At 37.4% G+C, this 19,971-nt stretch overlaps 2 protein-coding genes across 2 annotated transcripts; one reads left to right on the forward strand and one right to left on the reverse strand.

Moving 5' to 3' along the window:
• Positions 1–1,894: 1,894 nt before the first annotated feature.
• Positions 1,895–10,028, reverse strand: LOC146487170 (cyclic AMP-dependent transcription factor ATF-3-like). Its single transcript, XM_085086447.1, has 4 exons — positions 9,917–10,028; positions 8,367–8,579; positions 3,947–4,054; positions 1,895–2,684 (listed from the first exon to the last, which is right to left on the reverse strand). The coding sequence occupies exons 1-4, from the start codon at positions 9,938–9,940 to the stop codon at positions 2,544–2,546; spliced, it is 486 nt and encodes a 161-aa protein (XP_084942573.1). The 5' UTR covers positions 9,941–10,028; the 3' UTR covers positions 1,895–2,543.
• A 6,845-nt stretch (positions 10,029–16,873) lies between these two features.
• Positions 16,874–17,845, forward strand: LOC146487171 (histamine H2 receptor-like). The gene has a single exon (XM_085084747.1). It carries the CDS (start codon positions 16,874–16,876, stop codon positions 17,843–17,845), a length of 972 nt encoding a protein of 323 aa, XP_084940873.1.
• The last annotated feature ends 2,126 nt before the right edge of the window (positions 17,846–19,971 follow it).

The following is a 19,971-nucleotide window of genomic DNA, read 5'->3' on the forward strand; positions in this document are numbered from 1 at the left end:
GGTAATGTTTTGTGTTTCATGGTTAAATATATATGACAAATTTAAAATAGAGTTTTCTCATTTCCAGTTTTCAACTTGGAAGCTGTTTCTGGAAACAAAGCATTTAAAAATGAAGAAGTTGCCGAGTAAAAATCAGTCGACAGTCTTCCTCTGGGCCCAGTTGTTCAAAGCCCGATTAAGCTAATCCTGGATTAACGTGAACTTTGATTCGAGTTCAATTGCTAATCATTAAAGATTCTTCAAAATGTTTTTTGGCGCTCAGTTTTGACTTAAACTTTTTTTTACCTTTAGGTTGAAATTAGCCTTTAAAACCACTTTTAAAGAGCGAGATGAAAACCTCGATTAACTTTTAATCGTATATTAGCGTTAATCGGCTTTTGAACAACCCGGCCCTGGGGCCCGTTTCTCGAAAGACCCGGTAACTTACCGGGCCCGATAAGTGATTTTGGTGATAAATGTTTCTTAGCAGAAGTCAATTTTTGTTAGCCTTCAATACTAAATTTTAAAATCTTATAAATGTTTGAAAACATTGGCCAAGTACAATTCTGTAATCACTGTGTAATCGGCGAAAAAACATTTAAAAATATACCTATCGGGCCCGGTAAGTTACCGGGACTTTCGAGAAACGGGCCACTGGGCCGGGTTGTTCGAAAGCCGATTAACGCTAATCGACGATTAAAAGTTAATCAAGGTTTTCATCTCGCTCTTTAAAAGTAATTTCAAAGCCTAATTTCAAGCTAAAGGTAAAGAAAAGTCTAAGTTAAAATTGAGAGCCAAAAATAATTTTGAAGAATCTTTATTGATTAGTAATTAAAATCGAATCAAAGTTCACGTTAATCCATGATTAGCTTAATCGGGCTTTGAACAACTGGGCCCTGGACAACAATTTAACCCAGGCGATCATACAAGATAAACTTAAAATCAAGTTTGCTTTATATTATACATTGTTACCATGACTACTGGAGTAAAATTAAGGTTGTAACAAAAATAATTTTAAAAAAGCTGAGAGTAAAAAACATCTAAATAAAAAATTGCGCGTTTGGAAAAAAATAAATTAGCAAAATCATCAATTGGTTTAATCTCTGCCGGCGAGATTCGTCTTTTGCAAGCCAAGCTAGCTGACTGTTGTCTGGTTAGGAGCCATCAGATAAAACATCTGCCTTTTGAAAGGGTAAAGTAATAAATCTAATTTCTTAAATAGCAAAGTTTTGACGCAAATAGCTGGTACGACTGGACCACATTTCTCAGGGGCATCCGACTGTTCGGTTCGGTGGAGTAGCTGTTCGGAAAACATTATCTACCTCAGAGATTTGGATTAAATCGTAAAATAAAAAGCGTTTTCTTTAGCGAAAGAACACCTCAACTTCCGCAACGCTGAGAAACTAATCTCTTTTGTTTTTGACGGAATGAACACGTCGTTTTGGTAGTTCTGTTGCGGAACGAAATCTGTTCTGTAGCATTTAACAGGGAAGAGCCACCCAGTGGATCTGTTAATAAACTATTATTATTATTATTATTATTATTATTATTATTATTATTATTATTATTATTATTATTATTATTATTATTACTATTATATTATTATTATTACTATTATTATTATTATTATTAAATTTAATTAATTATTATTATTAAATTTAATTAATTTTTAGTCTTACCATTGTTAAAAAATTGTGCTTGAAAATAGCTCTGTTGTACTTGGAAATAGTCGCTTTTTTTTAATCGAAATGAATTTTAAATATTGAATTGTAAATAGGTTTTAATAGCTCTTTTTTTCTACTTTTAATTATTATTATTATTATTACTATTATTATTATTATTATTATTATTATTATTATTATTATTATTATTATTATTATTATTATTATTATTATTATTATTATTATTATAGTCAAGTTATGTTAATGTACAGAAAGGTACTAAACTCATGTGGATCACCACAATCCTGTAGTGTGGGCATTCAAATGAAAGCTACTGAAGGCTACTTTCCTGTGGTTCTGTTTATAACGCTGTGCAGAGTAATTCTTTTGAGTCTATGGGTTAAGTCGTTAAGTGCGACTTTTCAAATAAAAGCTTTCGAGGAGTACTTTTCTGTGTTGCCGTTTGTAATGCTGTACAAGGTGATTCCTTCAGATGACATCCTAAAGCGTGAACATTCACTCAAAAGATTTGAGCAGTACTTTTCAAAGGAGCAGTGTGCTGCTTGCTTCGTAGCATTTTGCAAAATAATATTTAGATTGTTCTTTCCATTTCACAATTGGCTGCTCTTGTAAATGCGAGGGTAAAAAATGCTAAATTCTTAAATGAATCCTTCATCGATCACTCGCATTCAAAGCTGGGACGAACATATCCCGACTTTTGATCGAGTTTTGCGTGTTGACTGTTTCAACTCATTTGTGCTATTTGCAGAAAACAGAGCTGTAGTCCTCTTCATTTGTAAATTAAGACGCTCTTGCAGCAAACAGCAACGTCATCTCCATTCATCTTAGCTCAGGACTAAAAAGTACATCAAAATTGCTAAGGAGGGCAAGGAGCAAAACCCTTCAAGCAGGACCTCGCCCAGCGACTTTCTCCATATTGCAGACATGCGCATCGAGCATCATCTCAAGTTGTTCTCGCTCCGCCGTGAGGTAAGCTATTTCAGATTCCAGCTGACTGTTTGCGGCTTCCAGCTCTTCAGAGGCCTGGAAAGGAAAAACGAAAAAGTATCCATTTCACTTTACCAACAACAGAAACAGCGTTTTATTTACATGACATAAATTCTTACAGCATTGGATAATTCGCCAAGTCTGTGATAAATTCGGACACAGGGAACCGGCTGCCTCATATTTGGAATATAAAAAATGAAATTTTTAAAAATATATATCTTGGCAGTGAGTATTTAGGACAATAACGAAGTGGATTTCGTCCTAATTTTTATTAGATCTGCAAATCTAGACAGTGGCTGTTGTCCCAAGATGACGGTCCATGCCGTCATCGGCATTCTTCTGCAAACGGTAGTTGAGTCAAGGCAATAGGCCAATTCCGAGTTGCTTTCAACCTCATTATGAAAGCGAGGCTAAGTGCAAAGCTTTTCATATGGAAATTAGTTTTGATTGGATATGAACGAAAATTAGTTTTCATATAAAAACTTTGCACTTATCCTCGCTTTCATAATGAGGTTCAAACCAACTCGGAAATGGCCTATTTCGTTACCTTCTTATCAGAGTTCCTATTAAAAATTACACTTTTCTCAGAGATGACGTTCAGCTTAAAGCGGAATTTTCCTAATAAACGCCATTTACTGTTGAAAGAAACATTACGTCTCAGCCTATGGTCTGTTCAAAACAGGGCAAGGGCAAGAGACGAGGCAAGGCAAGAGGCACGCGCATGCAAGGTTATATTAACCGCTGAGCAGGTGTGAGCGTAAACAAGCCAATGTATTGAATCGCTGTAGATGAGTGATTACCAGTTAAATGAAAATCACAACTGGATATCAGTTTCCTTTAGTGCTGTTTATTATGATGTATACAAAATGGTTCAAGCCTTTCAGTCTATGAATGAAATTCCTTAGTGCGACCATTGCAGGACTCCAATTGAAGCTATCGGAGCAGGACTTTCCTGTAACGCTATTCACTATGTTGTATAAAGACACTCTAACTTTTGAGTCTGAGGATTTTGAATCTGTGAGGTCATTCAATTAAACGCTGAAATGCTCATGAACAGTTATTTCTGTGGCTCTGTTCCTTGTTCACTACAAAACACCGGTTGGTTTCTTACTTTACTCTACTCTCAATTGTGACGATGCAAATAAACGTTGTTGAGCAGTACCTTCCTGCAGAGATGCTGTTTATGATACTACAAATGGTGGTTCTCACTTTTATTTCAATTTAGACAACATAAGAAACGTTTGCGAAAAGAAAAATGAAGAAATCTCGTCACTAAACGAACACAAACGAACACCAACCTTTCGTAACGCGTTAACATGTTCCTTCCTTTTCATCCGACATTTGGAAGCGGCCACCTTGTTTCGTTCTCGCCGAAGCTTTCGTCTTTGTTCTTCGTCTGGGGTGAGCTGCATCAGTGGAAAGAAAAAATCGCAAACGAACATATGTAGAAGAACAACAAAATACAACACTCAAGGAATACAATCACAAATAAGAGATTATAAAATCACTTAATTCACCTTTAGAGAAAGTTGACGATAAATCAGATAAGCACTTCTTACATAAACATAAGTCATAGATATATCATGACAGGTTATTTACTGGGGGGAGGGCGAATGGTAACTCTACACAGTGTATCCAATATATTATCAATATATTTCTGATCGTCTCGTAGAATTCGTAGATATTCTAAATAATTTCCTGATTGCTTATCTTCCATATAAGCAAAGTCGTAACCTTTTCGCTAAAAAATACCCATTTATAGACCAAAATAGAATATTTTTGACCTGCAAATTTGTTGCAGGAAGGTGTCTTATTGTCTCACAGGTTGAATTTGTTGCACCCCCCCCCCCCCTGAACACCTGCTGGGGACAACTGGCGCGAAATATGTAAGCATTTCACTAGCTAATGCGACCAACAGGTGTGAGAAGCCGATCAATGATAATTTATAGTCTCTATTTACAGTTTCGCTAGCGTTGCGTTGACCTCTTTTCAACTAGGCGTTTTACTATGCTACCATCGATGAGACGTAAATTATACGGTTCAGATGACAGTGGTTTTAGTAAAGCCTAACTCATTGGTGCTATTTAGGTTACAAGATCATGACGACGGCTGAACGATTAATGACCCAAGATGAGTAATGGATTCGCCGCGCGAAGCGTTTGTATTCCGTCAGCATTCTCCGTTGGACAAATGGTGGTTTCTAAAAAGCACTATATTGTAACTAATTGCTCGGTTATTCCCCAGCATTATGGTAGGTTTTTTAAGTCAAAATGAAATTAAAGCTTTGCTTATTGTTGTAGGGAAACTTTGTCTGGTGGAGAAATAGTAAACGCCTCTATTGTTTTCTAATTAACAAATAGATTTATGAACTCGAGATTTCCATCACGTGTTAGTTGATGAGTGCAAAGACTCACGCTTAGAAATACAGAGCGAATAGACCCTATTCGCTCTATATACTAATTGCCTATTACAAAACACGTGATATTCTTAGAAGAAACGATCCTTTGTTTGTTTTGGAAGTAAAGAATGCATGCCAGGATGAATATGACCCAATTCTAAAAGAGACTACTCCCTAGAGCACCGTCACATGATCTGTAATGGGGCACGAACCAACGAAGCTAATAAGGTCTATAACCTAATTCTCTCAATGCACATCTTGACCAATACTCCGGGCCTAAGTTGTTGAAAGAGAGGATAACTTTAAACAGCGGACAAGCCGCCATCCAAGTGATAACATGTATTAGTTGGAGAACATTTTATTCGCTGGGAAACGATTTGCCCACTGTGGATAAAGTTATCCGCTCTTTCAACAACCAGCACAAAAGTTTACATCGTGTTATGTAGTTTAAAGTTAAACACGTATTGCTGCCCTTTTCCTATCACATGTGATCCGCATCGTTCATCATTAAATTTTCTCCGAGAGCTGCTGATTGGCTTAAATTGATCACTTGAGGTGATAGTGTTCATCCGTGGAGAGACACTAGTTATGATCACAAAGACGTTTACCACAGTAAACTACAGCTAGTCTTTAGTTACATGGAGTCAAACTTAACTGTAGTTAATGGTGGCCCCACTTGGCATGAAATAATTTATGTGTAATATGCTTATCGAATAAAGTTTCAACAATTCATGATTTGTTAGACTAGAGCAGTTTTCAAATGAGAGTGTAACTTCGCATTTCTTTTAGTTTTGCATTGCTTTGTGATTGGTTAACAAAACTCGCGCCACTTTCTCAATCAATGGGAATCCAAACCAAAACCAATCGTGTTTTGGCCGCAACGTTTTCCCGCACTTGGCGCCAGTTACATGTATTTGCTTCGAATTCTGATTGGATCTTTGTGTTGTTTACATCTGTTGCGATTGGCCAGAGTAATTACTTTGGTTTTGGTTTTACGGCACTCAATTGGAAACCTCTCTATGAGTAGTCCCAGTTCCTTTCTCGGGGATACTAAAGCGAACGAACCACGAAGAGACGTGACGCACGAAATAAAATAAGCATGTTAAGAGCCTTTTCCTAACTGGTTCTCGTTTGTTCACTAAGTTTTAGCCCATGCAACCTTCGTGGGTCTTGCTAGAGTTTCTTACTATATTATTCTGTGTCACCGATGCACACATGGAGAAGTGGTCCGCATAGTACCAAAATCGTTAACTAAACTTATCTTGGTCTTAACTATATAGTTTATAATTAATTCCGATTTCACCATCCCCATTAATAGTTCACCACTAAAAACTCTCTGAGTCTGATTTTTTTTTAATTGATCACGTGACGTGCTAGTGTCGATCCAACGAAAATGGTTGGATGGATAGTACTCGTCCGCGAAAACAAATCCGATTTATTCTTCCAATTCAATAACAAACAGGTTGTTTTCAATGTGACTTTTAACCCATTTATTCTTCATTGCTTTTTCTTTATTTCCTTAAAGGTCAAATTAATCAGCTGTAAATTCGAAATGTCAGTCTCGTTTACTTTTGTATAGAGGAAAATTTAGTGGTGAACAATAAAAACACTAGAATTGTTCTGTCTCGGAACCATCGTTCTTAAAGTTTTTCCTTGGAAATTTTATCCTTACTTGCATATTCATTTCTCCGGCAACTAGTTCACAATTATCCTGTGAAATCACGCGGAATATTGCATGACACTTATCGACGAGGCCGTAAGCTGAGTTGGCCAAAATCTGGGGATATTCCGCAAGTCGAGTGAGCAGGATAACTGTGTTATTATTCAACACATTGATAACAAAACACAGCCTTATTACAGAAAAGCTGGTGACTATCTTTATTTTGCCATTTTCCACACGAAATTACGTACATCGCAGGATATCTGTTGACTACGGACGACGAATATTCAGTAGATGATGACCATATTTGGGCAATGTTACAAGTCTTACAATATGTTGGGTAATAACAGCCGATAGTCCCTTGACAGAAACACTCTGTTGTTTTTAATTAAAACTAGTAGCAATCATGGCTTACAGAATGTGTTCGAGTCTAGTAGTGTACAATAGAGTTTGGTTTGGTTTGATGTGTCTGTTTTCTGTAACGGATCTACATACAACTTTTTACTCCCAAGGATTCTTTATTGTACATATCTTGTATACCCGTCTTGAGGTACTTACAATAAGCTTTCTTCCATAATGGTGACGGGTAAATTGACGAGAAACTAGCTGCTACTACTAGTACGTTTAGTGTGCTGGGTATTTTGTATTTTTCTGACAACAATAGGAAGATCGAAGGAGAACAACAACAAGAAGCAGTTTTGACGTTGGGAATACTTCTCGCTCTTTGAAGACAGCCTGACACTTTCTAGACTTTTAATTTTTAACCAAGACATTCAGAACAACTACTGCGCGAGTATGTAACTTCATAGACTCTTCAATATCTAACGTTCTTCAATAGCAGCCTCTATTGCAGTTTATTCCAAAAAAGTTGATATTTTGAGAAGTAGAGAAGTAGAGAACAACTCGAATGATAAATAAATTTGACAGCTGCTAAGTTTTGTAACACTTGGAAGACCAATCGGCGTGCTTAGTCTAGAACAGTCGACATTCACATATTCATTTCTTTTTCTGCAAGTAAAAGATTTCAGGGGAATTATGGCGAATCATAAAGAATTGGCAAAAATGGCAAATATTGAAAACTGTTAATAATATCGTCACACGCCTCTTTTCATTCATTCTTAAGGACGGTGCCTTCTAATACCGAAGTATTTTTGTGCGGTTTATGACTATGCGAGAAAAGCAGATCTTAGCAAGGCCTATTGGAATCCAAAAAGAAAATTGGGGGTAACCATGCATTTTTCAGAGATAATTAAGCAATAATATCTCTAAAAAACGCCAAAATATAAAGCAATGTATGGGATTTTTTCCTAAATTGAAGCTTAATTATCTCTGAAAAATGCATGGTTACCCCCAATTTTCTTTTGAGATACCAAAAGCATTTGGTAAGTTCTGCTTTATCCGTATAGTTTTAAACCGCGCAAAAATATTCCTGTATTAGTAGGCACCACCCATAGGAAACCCGAGTATCTCGCGATGCGCAGAACGTATGCGCAGTAACAATAGTAGGCACCGTCCTCAAAACTTTCGTTCGTTTCATTCTAAAATATTTTTATTCATTCTGGAAAGTTTCGCTTTATGAAAACATCGCAGAAGAAGTTTGGTCATAAGGTCTCGCATGTATGTAAAACAAGGCAAAAGACTAAAATATAATATGAAATACTTGTTGATCCTTGGAATCCTTGAGGCGGTAGTCGATCTTTGGACAATCCAGGCCGTGAGCAGCCCTCTTCGATTCTATGACGTAACGGAGCTCAAGCTTCACTGGAAGGTCTGCGATCTCGAAATTAGGGTCCACTACCACGTTACCGTCGGAGACTGGGTTCCCGACGCTTCGAATGACAGACCCAGGCTCCATGTACAACCCACTGCCAGCCTAAGAAAAGAATATTGTGTGAGAAATTACATGCATATTAGCAACTGAATGGAGTAGGCCATTTCCGAGTTGCTGCCAACCCCATTACGAAAGCAAGGCTAAGTGCAAAGCTTTTCATATGAAAATTTGAGGCTTGATGGATTAACATTTGTACAAACTGGTCAAGAGAAATTCAGGACTATTTTTCACTACATTCCTACCACTTAAATGTAAACCCAGAGAAGCTGTAACTTTTAAGGTGTATATATATTTTTTAATATAGATTTTATAAGATCACGCCCAAGAGTTTTGTCCGCGATAACGACCGTTAAAACTGGAACACGAGAGAAGTGGCGTAACTATGGTATTGAAAGGCTTGAGAGTGTTTGCCTTTCACATAATTGTCCAATCAATTAAGCAATTGACCCGTGTGGTTCAAGGCCGTCGAGAGATACTTAACTTCGACCGCTGTAATATAAAACGTGTTTTCTCTTGATCTGTTACAGTATTTCGTGTTTTGCGCTTTATTCCAAGTGTTTTAAAGAAACCATCACGAATTCCTAGCTTATGGGGTGGAAAGAACCAAAAGCGTGAAATTTCTGTGCCCCCGATCTATTTTTGTGCCAAGTTTTGTCATCCTGCGACATATAGGTGAAAATAAAAATGGCTTAATTCGTTCGAAGACTTTTTAATCTCTCAGGCAACACAAACTTAAGAGGCCAGTTAAATAGAAAGTATTTTCGAGAGTAGTTGACATTGATTTTGTTACAATAAACCTGTATCGTTTATTTTTAAGCAATGCAGGGCCCCGGGAACAGGTTCGCCTCAAGAGCCTGTCATCTTTGCTTGTTTAGAAGCAGGTGGTCAATTATTTCATCCATAACATCCCAGACTCGGTTAATTCACTCATCCATGGAAATTGTCAATCTTTCTTTTTTTAAAAAACATTAGCTCTAATGTTCTTTCACACATTTGCCATCAAGAAAAGCTTTTTTTTTCTTTTTTTCTTTTTTTTCTAAATCACGTCCACAAACTACATACACTTTCTTGCAATGTTGACCTTGTCAAAATATCCTGATAACAAACGACACTTACTGTCAATTAACCCCAGTGGCACTGCAGGTAAATACTTCAGTTAAAGCATGGCGAATAGATATCTCGTTGGAATCTTCTTCGCGGACAAAAACAACCGTTACTTCGAGTTATTGCATTGTAATGGCTACCTTAGAGAGTTGGGGCATCCGGTGGAGTTCTACTCGCTGCATTCCCTAGGTCCGAACACAATGTTTTCTAAATTGTTTGGAACAAGGGCTCTTGTTCTCCAGGTTTTGCAGTAATATTACAAATATCAGACTTACCTGAGAGCTTACTGGAAAATCCATATCAACAAATCTTGGCGCCTTAACTCATCAACTAAGACCTTATGGCACTTTCCTCGTGCGACACTCCGAGACTTGGTTTTAAATCTGAAGCAAATACTGACGCAACCCAGCAGATCTTTGAAGAGCTGGCCTAACACTTATTTGGGGACTGATGACATCGTTAATATTAAATATATCACCTTGTTCATTTCGGCTAATTGACGCCATTTATATCTGTACAGTTCTCTGTCTACCAATCAGCGCAGAGTATGGAGGACAATCACATTTGAAAACAAACACGAACCGAAAATAAGTTCGTGTAAACAAAAACCAAAGAGCTGTAATTCATGCCACGAGGAAAATAATATGAACAAACCAACTAACCCGCAACTATCTTTAAAACCAAAATGGTCGTTAGAAGTAGCCAGTTGTTAAAGTCGCTGCAACTTTCCGCAAATATCGACCGATGACAGACAAGAAGATAGCAAAAATCTGACACACCGAACAGAAGCCATTGCGGAAGATTAACAGAGAATTTTCAAGGTAGCATAGGGTTTATTTTGTCATTTATGTTTCCGTTATCTCCAACACAAATGGAATCCGTAGTGTCAAAAGAGAATTCTTTTCTTACTGGTGTAAATTATTACGGGTGTTCACGCTTCATTAACACCTATGCTCTGCACGGACATCGAAAAAACGCTGAATTTGCAATTTTCATTAAAAGGAAGAAAAACAACAATTTGCGTGTGACAAGATCTTCGATGTCAAGTTGTTGTTATTTTGTGGACATCAGAATTCAGATAGTGAGAAATTTTATTCCTTGCTACAATAAGCAGTGTTTTTATCGCTTCCGTTATTCAGTCGACTTCCATGATGAATTTTCACTTCCGTAATTCATTTACACTTCCGGTACCTGCCAACGAAATCTCCAACAAAACTAGTGCGCCGTTAGTTTCATCTAATAACTCAAATAACTGTTTTGTTATCGTGTTAACCAGGCAGGCAGCGTTAAGCTACCTAGCTACCTTACTGCCAGGATTTTAAATTCTTCAGGTACGGATTTATATGATATAACTTGAAATGAAACGGGAAGTATCACGCAAATTTGCTGTCATTCAAAACCCCAAAATGTTTTTCTGTCAGCAGAAACAACAAAATAATTGTCAAGTTTGTTATAAATTATCACCCCAGTGCAATAACACTGTCGATTAGTGCCTCTGGCCAGAGACAGAGTAGGTCGGAATGGATTGAAACTTGAAAAATGTTAGGCTAATGTTTTTCAAGTTATTGGATTTTTGTTTCCCAAATGCGCTAGAACAGATCATGAGTTTTTCTTCTCAAAAATTGAATTGATTTCTTTCCTCTCATCATTCTAGAATTATTTGGCTTTTGATTGAAGGTCTTATTTCATCATTTTTAACAAAAGATATCAAAACCCCCCATGATACTTCCCCTTTAAGTTTTGGCGCTAATTAAACTAACCTTTCATTTCCATTGCTCGTTCCGGAGTTCAAATGGAGACTGGGAACGAGTCTTAATAAAGATCACATGAAAATAAGTCAGTTTACCAAGTTTGAGGATCTATCGTCGGATTGTAAGCATGTGGAAAGCCTTCAAAATCAGACAAAATTAGAGACTTTAGGGATTTGGGGGACGCCATCTTAGAATGGGAGACATTTGAACGGAATTTGGGCGACCGTTGACAGGTCGCAGCCTGGTTACTACGCAATCAAAGATAACCAAACCTGGTAAACTTCCTAATTTTTATGTGATGTTTATGGTGATGGGGTTCATTTTTTCAAATGACACAATTTGAACAATGTGTAATCTAGGGCCCATTTGCTTAATGAACTTCGGAACGGGCAACTGCGATTTTTAACCTCAAGGTCCTGAAGAGTGATGCTTGACTTTTCTCAGGTACTAGGGAACCCCTACCTTGAAAATTTGCGTGTAAGCCCGGGCCAATTTTTGCTCGGCTGCTTGGGAAACTCTAGTACTTGGATCACCTTACCTACTTGTAAAAAGGCCCTAAAATTCTCTTGTCATTAGAGATTTTTTCGGCTTCGAAGGTAAAGTACTCTATACAGTACGCTTAATTTTGTCACTTTTGTGTTTCATATCGGAACTTTAATAATTGTAATATTGAAGCATGAGCAATATATATTTACATTTTAACATGATTCTCCATTATTCTGGCTTGTTTAACGTAATATAGCCGAAAAGGGTTGTATTGACAAACTCTCCAGTATGCTTCATCTATCGGCTTTAGTTCTGACCCCCTGTATATTACTGGTGTTATAGACCTTACCAGACCTTTAAAATTTCCATGTGGAAAAGCTGGAAAGAGCACCTTAAAATTAGTAGAAAGGCCAAGTTTTCTCTTCTTTTGAAACAGCAAAGATATAGCTCCTTAAATTCAGGAATTTTTGCAGACATTTGTACGAAGACAGGCAAAACTTGCCCGTTCCCATACAAACGTCTATAAAATTTTTAGAGGTTACGAAACTCTCCCTTCCCTCTTTTAAAAGACAAAACTCTCAAACTTGGCCTTTCTACTAATTTTTAAAGCGTTCTTTCCAGAAGTGCAAGTTTTTTTGCGTTACCGAACCTGCATAAAAAATTTTAAATTTCCGTGACAATAAAGGAGGATTGTAAGCCGAGTTATTCCGGCACAGTGACTACATATTATGTACTCAAAACTTTACCAGCACACTATGGAAAACTTCTGTTCAACTGGTCACACGTCAGTCAAACGCATAAACCAAGATTTATGAATCGAAGACTTTTAATCAGATAGGTATATTGTAAATTGTGGTATACGTGAAAAGTTTCATCTGCCAAAGAAAAGACAAAAACAAAATTTGAAGTTAATATGTTGACATATTTCAAATCAGTTCCCCTTACCCGTGATTGATCTCAATGAGTCATGTGACTTGTTTGCCCCCCAACTATAAACCCTTATCACTCGAAGGGGGAGGGGAGGCATGTTAAGTCCCGGGGGAATAAAAAGCTTTCTCTTCGCGCGGCAACCCTCGGCCAGACGCGAATTCAGTGCGAGGCTTGCCGTGCAAAAGCGAAGCTTTTTATTCTCCTGAGACTCAATATGGCCGCCGTGTGATAAAGGTCTATTGATATTTCTTAGGACAGAAGAGTGTTTGGCTGTTGTCTTGGACAAAAAAATCTATCTACAACATTGACGAATTTGTTAACTGCTCAGTAACGTCAGTAACATTGTTTCAGTCAGGAGCGAAATTATGTAAAATTTGGTCAAACTGCGATATCTATGGGATAAATTAAGCGCTATGGTTGGTGTTAACTAATTTCCATAAAGTTCTGCATCGTAACACTTGTATCTATGTGTCATCTCTACATATGCCTATATATACAAACACCAGCATGTGTGTCCCTTTTTTTTTCCAAATCAGCTCTTCGCCGGTTACAAATACAATGAAGGCAAATAAAAGCTGTTGAAAGTAAAATAAATTACATTAAAATGTCCATGCAAACTAAATCAATGTGAAAACTAATGATAAAAAAAATTGCCGTGGCCTAAAAAACTGCTTGAAAAATTAGACCAAAAAAATAGCAATTTCCTTTAAGGATATTTCGTGTTCTTCACTTCTGTTTTTTAACTTATTTCGATTATAATATTTGGACATCATATAATGTGTCATCCACCTGATACCAAAATTCAAAAACAATGCAAAGTATAATACAACTGTTTGTCAGCCAAAAAACCATTATAGTTTCAACTCCAAAAGGGATTTTTCAGAAATTGAATGGCTCTCTAAAGCCCTTGAAAAATGGAGTCGACAGTTTGATTTTGTGGCAGCAGTATTTGAAAAAGGTGCATTGAAATGTTAATGAGCAAAAGGAAAACTCAATACTCGTCAAATTTCCGCTTATAACTAAGCGGCAAAGTCGTTCAGCGGCTAGTTAGAACTTGAGCAAGTTAATCGTAGTTGCAACAGCTGTAAAGAAAAATGATGTGTTTGTGTGTATCTTTAAAAAAAACTACTCTCAAGATTGAAATGAACAGAATTTGAAAGTCACAGTTATTTTGCAGCTGACTATCAGAGATCGTTGTACATTAAATATAATCATTCTATTGCGACAGAATTTCAATTAACATTTCTGCACGAAAACTCAAAAATCCGCTTCAGTGCACATACGGTCTAGTGGTAGTTGGGAATGGAAAGCTAAAGCATTAAAAAAGTTGTCCTCAAAATGTTCCTGAAATATATTGAACTAAAAGAAAAATTTTGCATATCATTTTCTTGGAAATTGTTGCAAGAAACAGATCTTATTGAATTAGCTAAAAGCCGTGGAATAAATTTTGCACCTGACTGTACCGGATCTGGAACTATTCATGTATGGTAAAACAATTTGGCCTTGTGCATGTTCAATTGTATGTTCATTGTAAGGACTCCTTTTAAAACAATGAATGTAGGTATATTTCAGTTTTCTCAAAGTCATAGAATGGATTTGGTACTTGACAAAATTCAAGTGGGGTTTGCTTGATTTCAGTTGCTTAAGGAACAGTCTACTTTGCCAGTGAAGGCTTTTGTATAGTTGACAATCCGGCTCTTGAACCATATTTTAGACTCAGTTTACCAATAGCACAAATAATTGTAATGTATTTTTTTTTTTTTTTTTTTTTAGTTTATTTATTTTTTGACTCTGCAGATCTTATGCATGGGAATCCTTCACACTTACGCGTTTTCGTTTGAACACATCGGCGTTAACTCCACACTAAAAACGATTAAAAACACTTTTCATCGAAAACGCACACATTTGAAAACGGTGTCCAGAGGAGCAGACATTTCAAAAAACCGAACCCTCTAATGTTACTGTGGACAGAAAAACGGAGGCTTTAGAAAACGCTGACGTTGGAATTCGAAATGCCACAAACATCCAAGACGCGTCTATCTAATGGTGGAATAATTGTTAAATATTCAACGCGCGCTCCTGGAATAAGTTTAAAATACAAGACATTTCATCTTTGTTGATCATTTTCTTTATTTTCAGGACCTGCATGTTTGATGAAGCCGTAATCATGTAAGGAGAAATTAGATGTTGGTCATTATTGAGGCTTCAAACCCGACGTTAAAATCATAGTTGAATGACGGAACAACGTTAATTAAATTCACGCCTGCAAACAGCAACGAAACCCACGGATAAAGTCTCCTTCAACTTGACGATTTACTATTTCGCTTTGAGTTGCCGCTAAGGGTATTTTGAGGGCATAATTTACAGATTTTGGGGATTATGCTCTTTTACATTAAAAACCGTCATTTAACATGTTTGTCACGAACAAGTACCGCACAAGAAGTACGGCTAAAGTATGGATCGCACTTGGGCTTTGCCGGCAAAAAAAAAAAACACAGAAAATTTGAAACCGCAACCGGAAAGCAAACTTTTGGTTTTAACTATTGGGGTCGCACTAGGTAAAAAAAACTAAATCGTGTAAAGCGCTTCTTTGGACTACCAGTTGCCGACTTCAACGAACGACAGTGTAATGTTCTCAGTCTTTTAGGTTCTCAAATCTTTAATTTCTTGCCTGAGGGGAATTGTTTTTATAACTGATCGCAGATAGTAATTTTCCTAACTTTTATTGAGTTCGGGAAAACATTTTTAACTCATTTAAATCTCCAGACGATTATCTACCCCGATCCGTTTACCATCAAGTTAAATATTTAATATGAAAATCATTGTGAAATCCGGAAGATGATTCCAGCTGCTGCGAGTCTTCAAACAAGCCTAACGAACATTTACTTAAGCTGCGGTAGACTCACCCGGCCTTAGAAGGAAAAGTAATTTAATTCATCGCCCGTTACAAAAAGCAATTCTGAAAATCGATTCTCTCCTGCGTTTGGTTCAAACTGAACAGCCTTTAAGAAACTCTTCCGATCAAAAAATCCTTAACAACAGTTGTATTCATTTTATTTTAAAAAATGCTTCCTAAGAAAAGAAGTAGAAATTCAACACTTATTTTGTGGGCACCCATCAGTTCATTTCCGTGGACATCTGTTTGAAAAACCCTAATCGCCTGGAAATTCGGATTAAGTTGTAAAGAAATCTAAAGTTTTGTTCTTCAAAATGCCAGCGCAAAATTTTCGTAAAACTAATTCCTTTCGTTGTCGAAAGGGCACTGAAAGATGTCGTGAAAGTGTTAAAAGAAAAAGGTCAGGTAGCATAAAGTCAACAAGAGCTAGTAAATTCTGTGGTTAAGATTTCGTTTGTTCCCTTAACCCTTAAATTTAAACTTAAGCAACTTAAATTTTCAGCTTAGACATACGAATAGATCAAACTGTATTCAGCTTTCACAAATGTGTATTTAAAAACCAGTAAACGAACTAGGAACACAGGAGACAGCATTTGAAGTATTTCAAATACATTTAAGTTAAGTGTGTTGGTTGGTTGCGTTGAATATAATGAAGGATTGCAACAAAAGGATGGAATTCTAATTAGGCATCTTTACACGAAAATTCTACGGTAAGTTTCAGGTCACAGACTGTCTTGGCAGGCGAATGGTGGGAAGTACCAATACTAAAAATCTTCCAACACACTTCTTAACTCGATATCCTTAGAATGTCCTGCTCAAAAAAAAGGAAAAGCTTGCGTTCGATTTCCGTGAAAACTGTTGCAAAAAATAGCAACAAAAGCTGAGTCACTGATAATATTGCACTTGACCGTATCCGTAACTGATTAATCGGCTCATAAAATAAGACAGCTTCCTTTGCGTTCAATCACTCAATCAAGGCCGACTTTGATATTTACTAATGGAAAAACGTAAATATTCATTGGGTACTTCATACAGGTATTATATAAGTCCTGGCACTGTTATCTGGCAGAACTCAGCCAAATGCCTGGTCGACCGAGCAAAGATCGTACAGCCATAGAACCAGGATATTTCTCCAAAAGTTATATATTTCAAACAGCTAATTTTATAGCATGGCCAACATAACTGAACAAGACGCCTCAAACGACCTTGCCAACGGCACCGACGTACCCCAGACGACAGCCTGTTCAGATCGTTACCATAAAGGTGTCGACAACGGCGACTTTACAGCTGCGACTGAACATAGTTTCCTCGTCGCCATAATTTTCAACAGCGTCATGTGTCCTTTCACAGTTCTTCTTAACGTTCTGGTGATATTGGCCGTGAAGAGAAGACCAACTCTCCAGAACAACGCAAACATATTGCTGGCCTGTCTTGCTGCCAGTGATGCGCTCAGTGGGCTCCTTTTGCAACCATCGTTCGTTTTTTGGAAGGCCTTTCAGCTGAATGGTGTCGATAACAACTGCAAGCTTCGAGCAATCCAGAACTGGCTTCTCTCTCTGCTGGCGTTGCTCTCGGTACTTCAACTCTCGCTAGTGACTGCTGAGCGACTCATTGCTATTAAATATTCGCTGCGTTATCCTTCAATAGTTACTCGCAACAAAATCCGTGTCGCAGTGATAATGATTTGGGTGTTTTCCTTGCTGGTCCGTGTTGGCATCGATTTGTCTTCTAACACTCCAGTAGGTCGCTATTCTGACGTCTTTCTTGGTCTCGTTGTGATAACCTGTGTTCTTTTCATACTTATTTGTTACGCAATTTTGTTCCGTGAAAGTATTCGCCACGAGAACGTGATCAGGACACAGCAACAACCTCGGGACGAAGCAGAGAGATTCGCCAGAGAGAGCAAGGCGTTCAAGACAACGGTGTTCGTTGTTGGCTCTCTACTGGGAAGCTTTTTGCCCATGGCTTTATTACTTCTCTTCAGGCCGAAGAAGGGCTACGGTGGTCTATTTGATGTATTATTACCCTGGGCTCGTACATTAGCCATGCTTAACTCTGTCTTCAATCCACTGGTTTATTGTTGGCGACAGAAAGAAATGAGGAAGTTTGTGTTGAAGATAGCGACATGTACTCGCCAATGAATATGAACAAGACCAAAAGTCACTCCCCTAATGACGATAAGGTTCATTCTTAACTGTCAACGAACAACTGAGAGTATTTGCATCCGTCAGCAAAGGTGTATTTTTGGCCTGAACGTCAGGTTCCAGTGGTTGTAAATTTAGCCGTCTTTGCTTGAGGGCAATCTTTAATGAGGAAGCCAACATCACAAAAGTGGTTTACAGAAGGGTCCTCTAGAAAATTACCAAGAACAAATAAAAACATAATTATAGAGACAAGAAATGAAAAAATATATATACAAGAGTTAAAAGTAGAACTAGAAGGATCATAAAATGGCTTTTGACCGTTTAAAGGCAGTCAGTGACTCTGCTTCCCTTATCGGGGGATCTAATCTGTTCCAGATTTCTGAACTAAAATTAATTGACGACCATTGACCCCATTTTCTATTAATGGTAATGGATTTGCGGATATTTTTTCTAGATCTGGTATAATAACAGTGAAAATCGCCATTAAATAAAATTGGAACCGTGTGGCAAAAATGGTTATTAAGTAACTTAAATAAGAAAACAACATGATGCTCCATTCTACGGCGCACTAAGAACTTCGATCCAAGTCTCTTTTGACTTTCAAGTGTTTTGAATTATGCAAAACATATGGGAGGCCTCTTCCATGTATTCCACGGTAGTACAGTAACAAAAAGTTATAAAATTTGCCGAAGGTAATGAACGAAATAAATTTCTGAAAGATATCACTATGTTTCTTCTATTGATTTCTTAAAAACACCGTTAATTGCAATTTTAAAAGGTACGTTCAGTTAGCAAACACGATCGCTAATTCGTTTACAGCTTTTCACTCATCTATTACTTCCGAGGGGAAGGAGAGGTTCCAGAATTTGGAAGACTCGCCGTCAGCAAGTAAAAGTGAATTGTGCCGCTGAATTATGTGCATAGATCAAAAGTCTTGAATGGCATAAAAGTGCGCCAATTAAATGAGTTAACGCACCTTTGTGTTGTAGTTCCAAAAAATGACCTTTTAATACTTATTCTTAACCGTAAGATATAACTAACAATTATTCCACGAGCGCGCGTTGGACATTGGTTCGTATACTATGGCCGCTAAGCCAATCAAATCCCTGGAATTGCATCATACAATTATGCAGCTTTTAATAGTTTAACTTACTTCGTACAGCAGACCCTCGTTAACGTGACTTTCAAATCTTCACTGCACAAAGATGTAGCCCTCCCGCAATTCTCTCCAAACACGCTTGTTCTTAGCTAACTTCACCCGTTTTATTCCGCAAATATGATGATTTGGTCTATCCTTTTGTTGGTTGTCTCTCTGCAGATCAAACCTCCTACCTGCATTCGCCTTGAATCGCTTTGAATGCCTACCCCATGACCATTGCGTTTCGAAAATCAAAGCCTGAATCCTAACTCTTGTTTTCTCCTCTTGTTACAGAAATCCGCCCTCTGTCTCTCGAGAAAAGTACAGTTCTCCTCTGGGGACAAATTAGTGTTTGTTTTTTTTTCTTTGGAAACTGTAAATCAAAAGTACGTCTTCTGGTTGGTTGGAAGTGTACTTACCGTTCGGTATCAACATGCACAATCTCTCCACTGGGTCTCCCTATATTTCTTATAGTACCAGTTGGGAGAATCAAGACATTCAGTAAAAAATGTTGCTTTTGGTGATTATTTCCTCTATTATCACAACCTGCATCTCTAAACTGTCTTGTTAAATTAGAGACCTTTAGGTTCTAGTACGAGTACGACAACGAATAGGAGATTTGACTTCAAGTTTTAAGAGTGACTCTCTCTAAGACCCTCATATTCAATTGTGATCTCAGTAAAAAAATAGATTTCGCTGATAACTCTTCCATCAACTTCTCATGGCAAATGATAAGGTAACAAATAGGGGAATATGCCCGTGTTAGTCGAATTTGTGACAACTTTCATCATTCACTTGTGGAACACAAACTGGAATGCGTATCCAAATATTTTAACTGATTTTCATAGACGATGGATGGAGCTTGCCACTGATATGCAGAAGAGCTTGTGAGAACACTTTTGCAATTTATTCCTCTGAACTTGGGCTAAATCCCCAAGCTGCGATAAGTGATCAAACTAGATGAACATTGTGCCCTCAGATTTAT

Source organism: Pavona decussata, unplaced genomic scaffold (genome assembly GCF_977016875.1).
Source record: "Pavona decussata unplaced genomic scaffold, jaPavDecu1.1 SCAFFOLD_16, whole genome shotgun sequence".
NCBI classification, from domain to species: domain Eukaryota; kingdom Metazoa; phylum Cnidaria; class Anthozoa; order Scleractinia; family Agariciidae; genus Pavona; species Pavona decussata.

Bases quoted from the DNA above. Each gene is read 5' to 3' on its own strand.
- LOC146487170 (XM_085086447.1), bottom strand. From the start codon at position 9,940: ATGGATTTTCCAGTAAGCTCTCAG. The intron at 8,580-9,916 runs GTAAGTCTGATA...TTCTTTTCTTAG, and splicing joins ATTTTCCAGTAAGCTCTCAG to GCTGGCAGTGGGTTGTACAT. The intron at 2,685-3,946 runs GTTGGTGTTCGT...TTTCCTTTCCAG, and splicing joins ATGTTAACGCGTTACGAAAG to GCCTCTGAAGAGCTGGAAGC.
- LOC146487171 (XM_085084747.1), top strand. From the start codon at position 16,874: ATGGCCAACATAACTGAACAAGACGCCTCAAACGACCTTGCCAACGGC.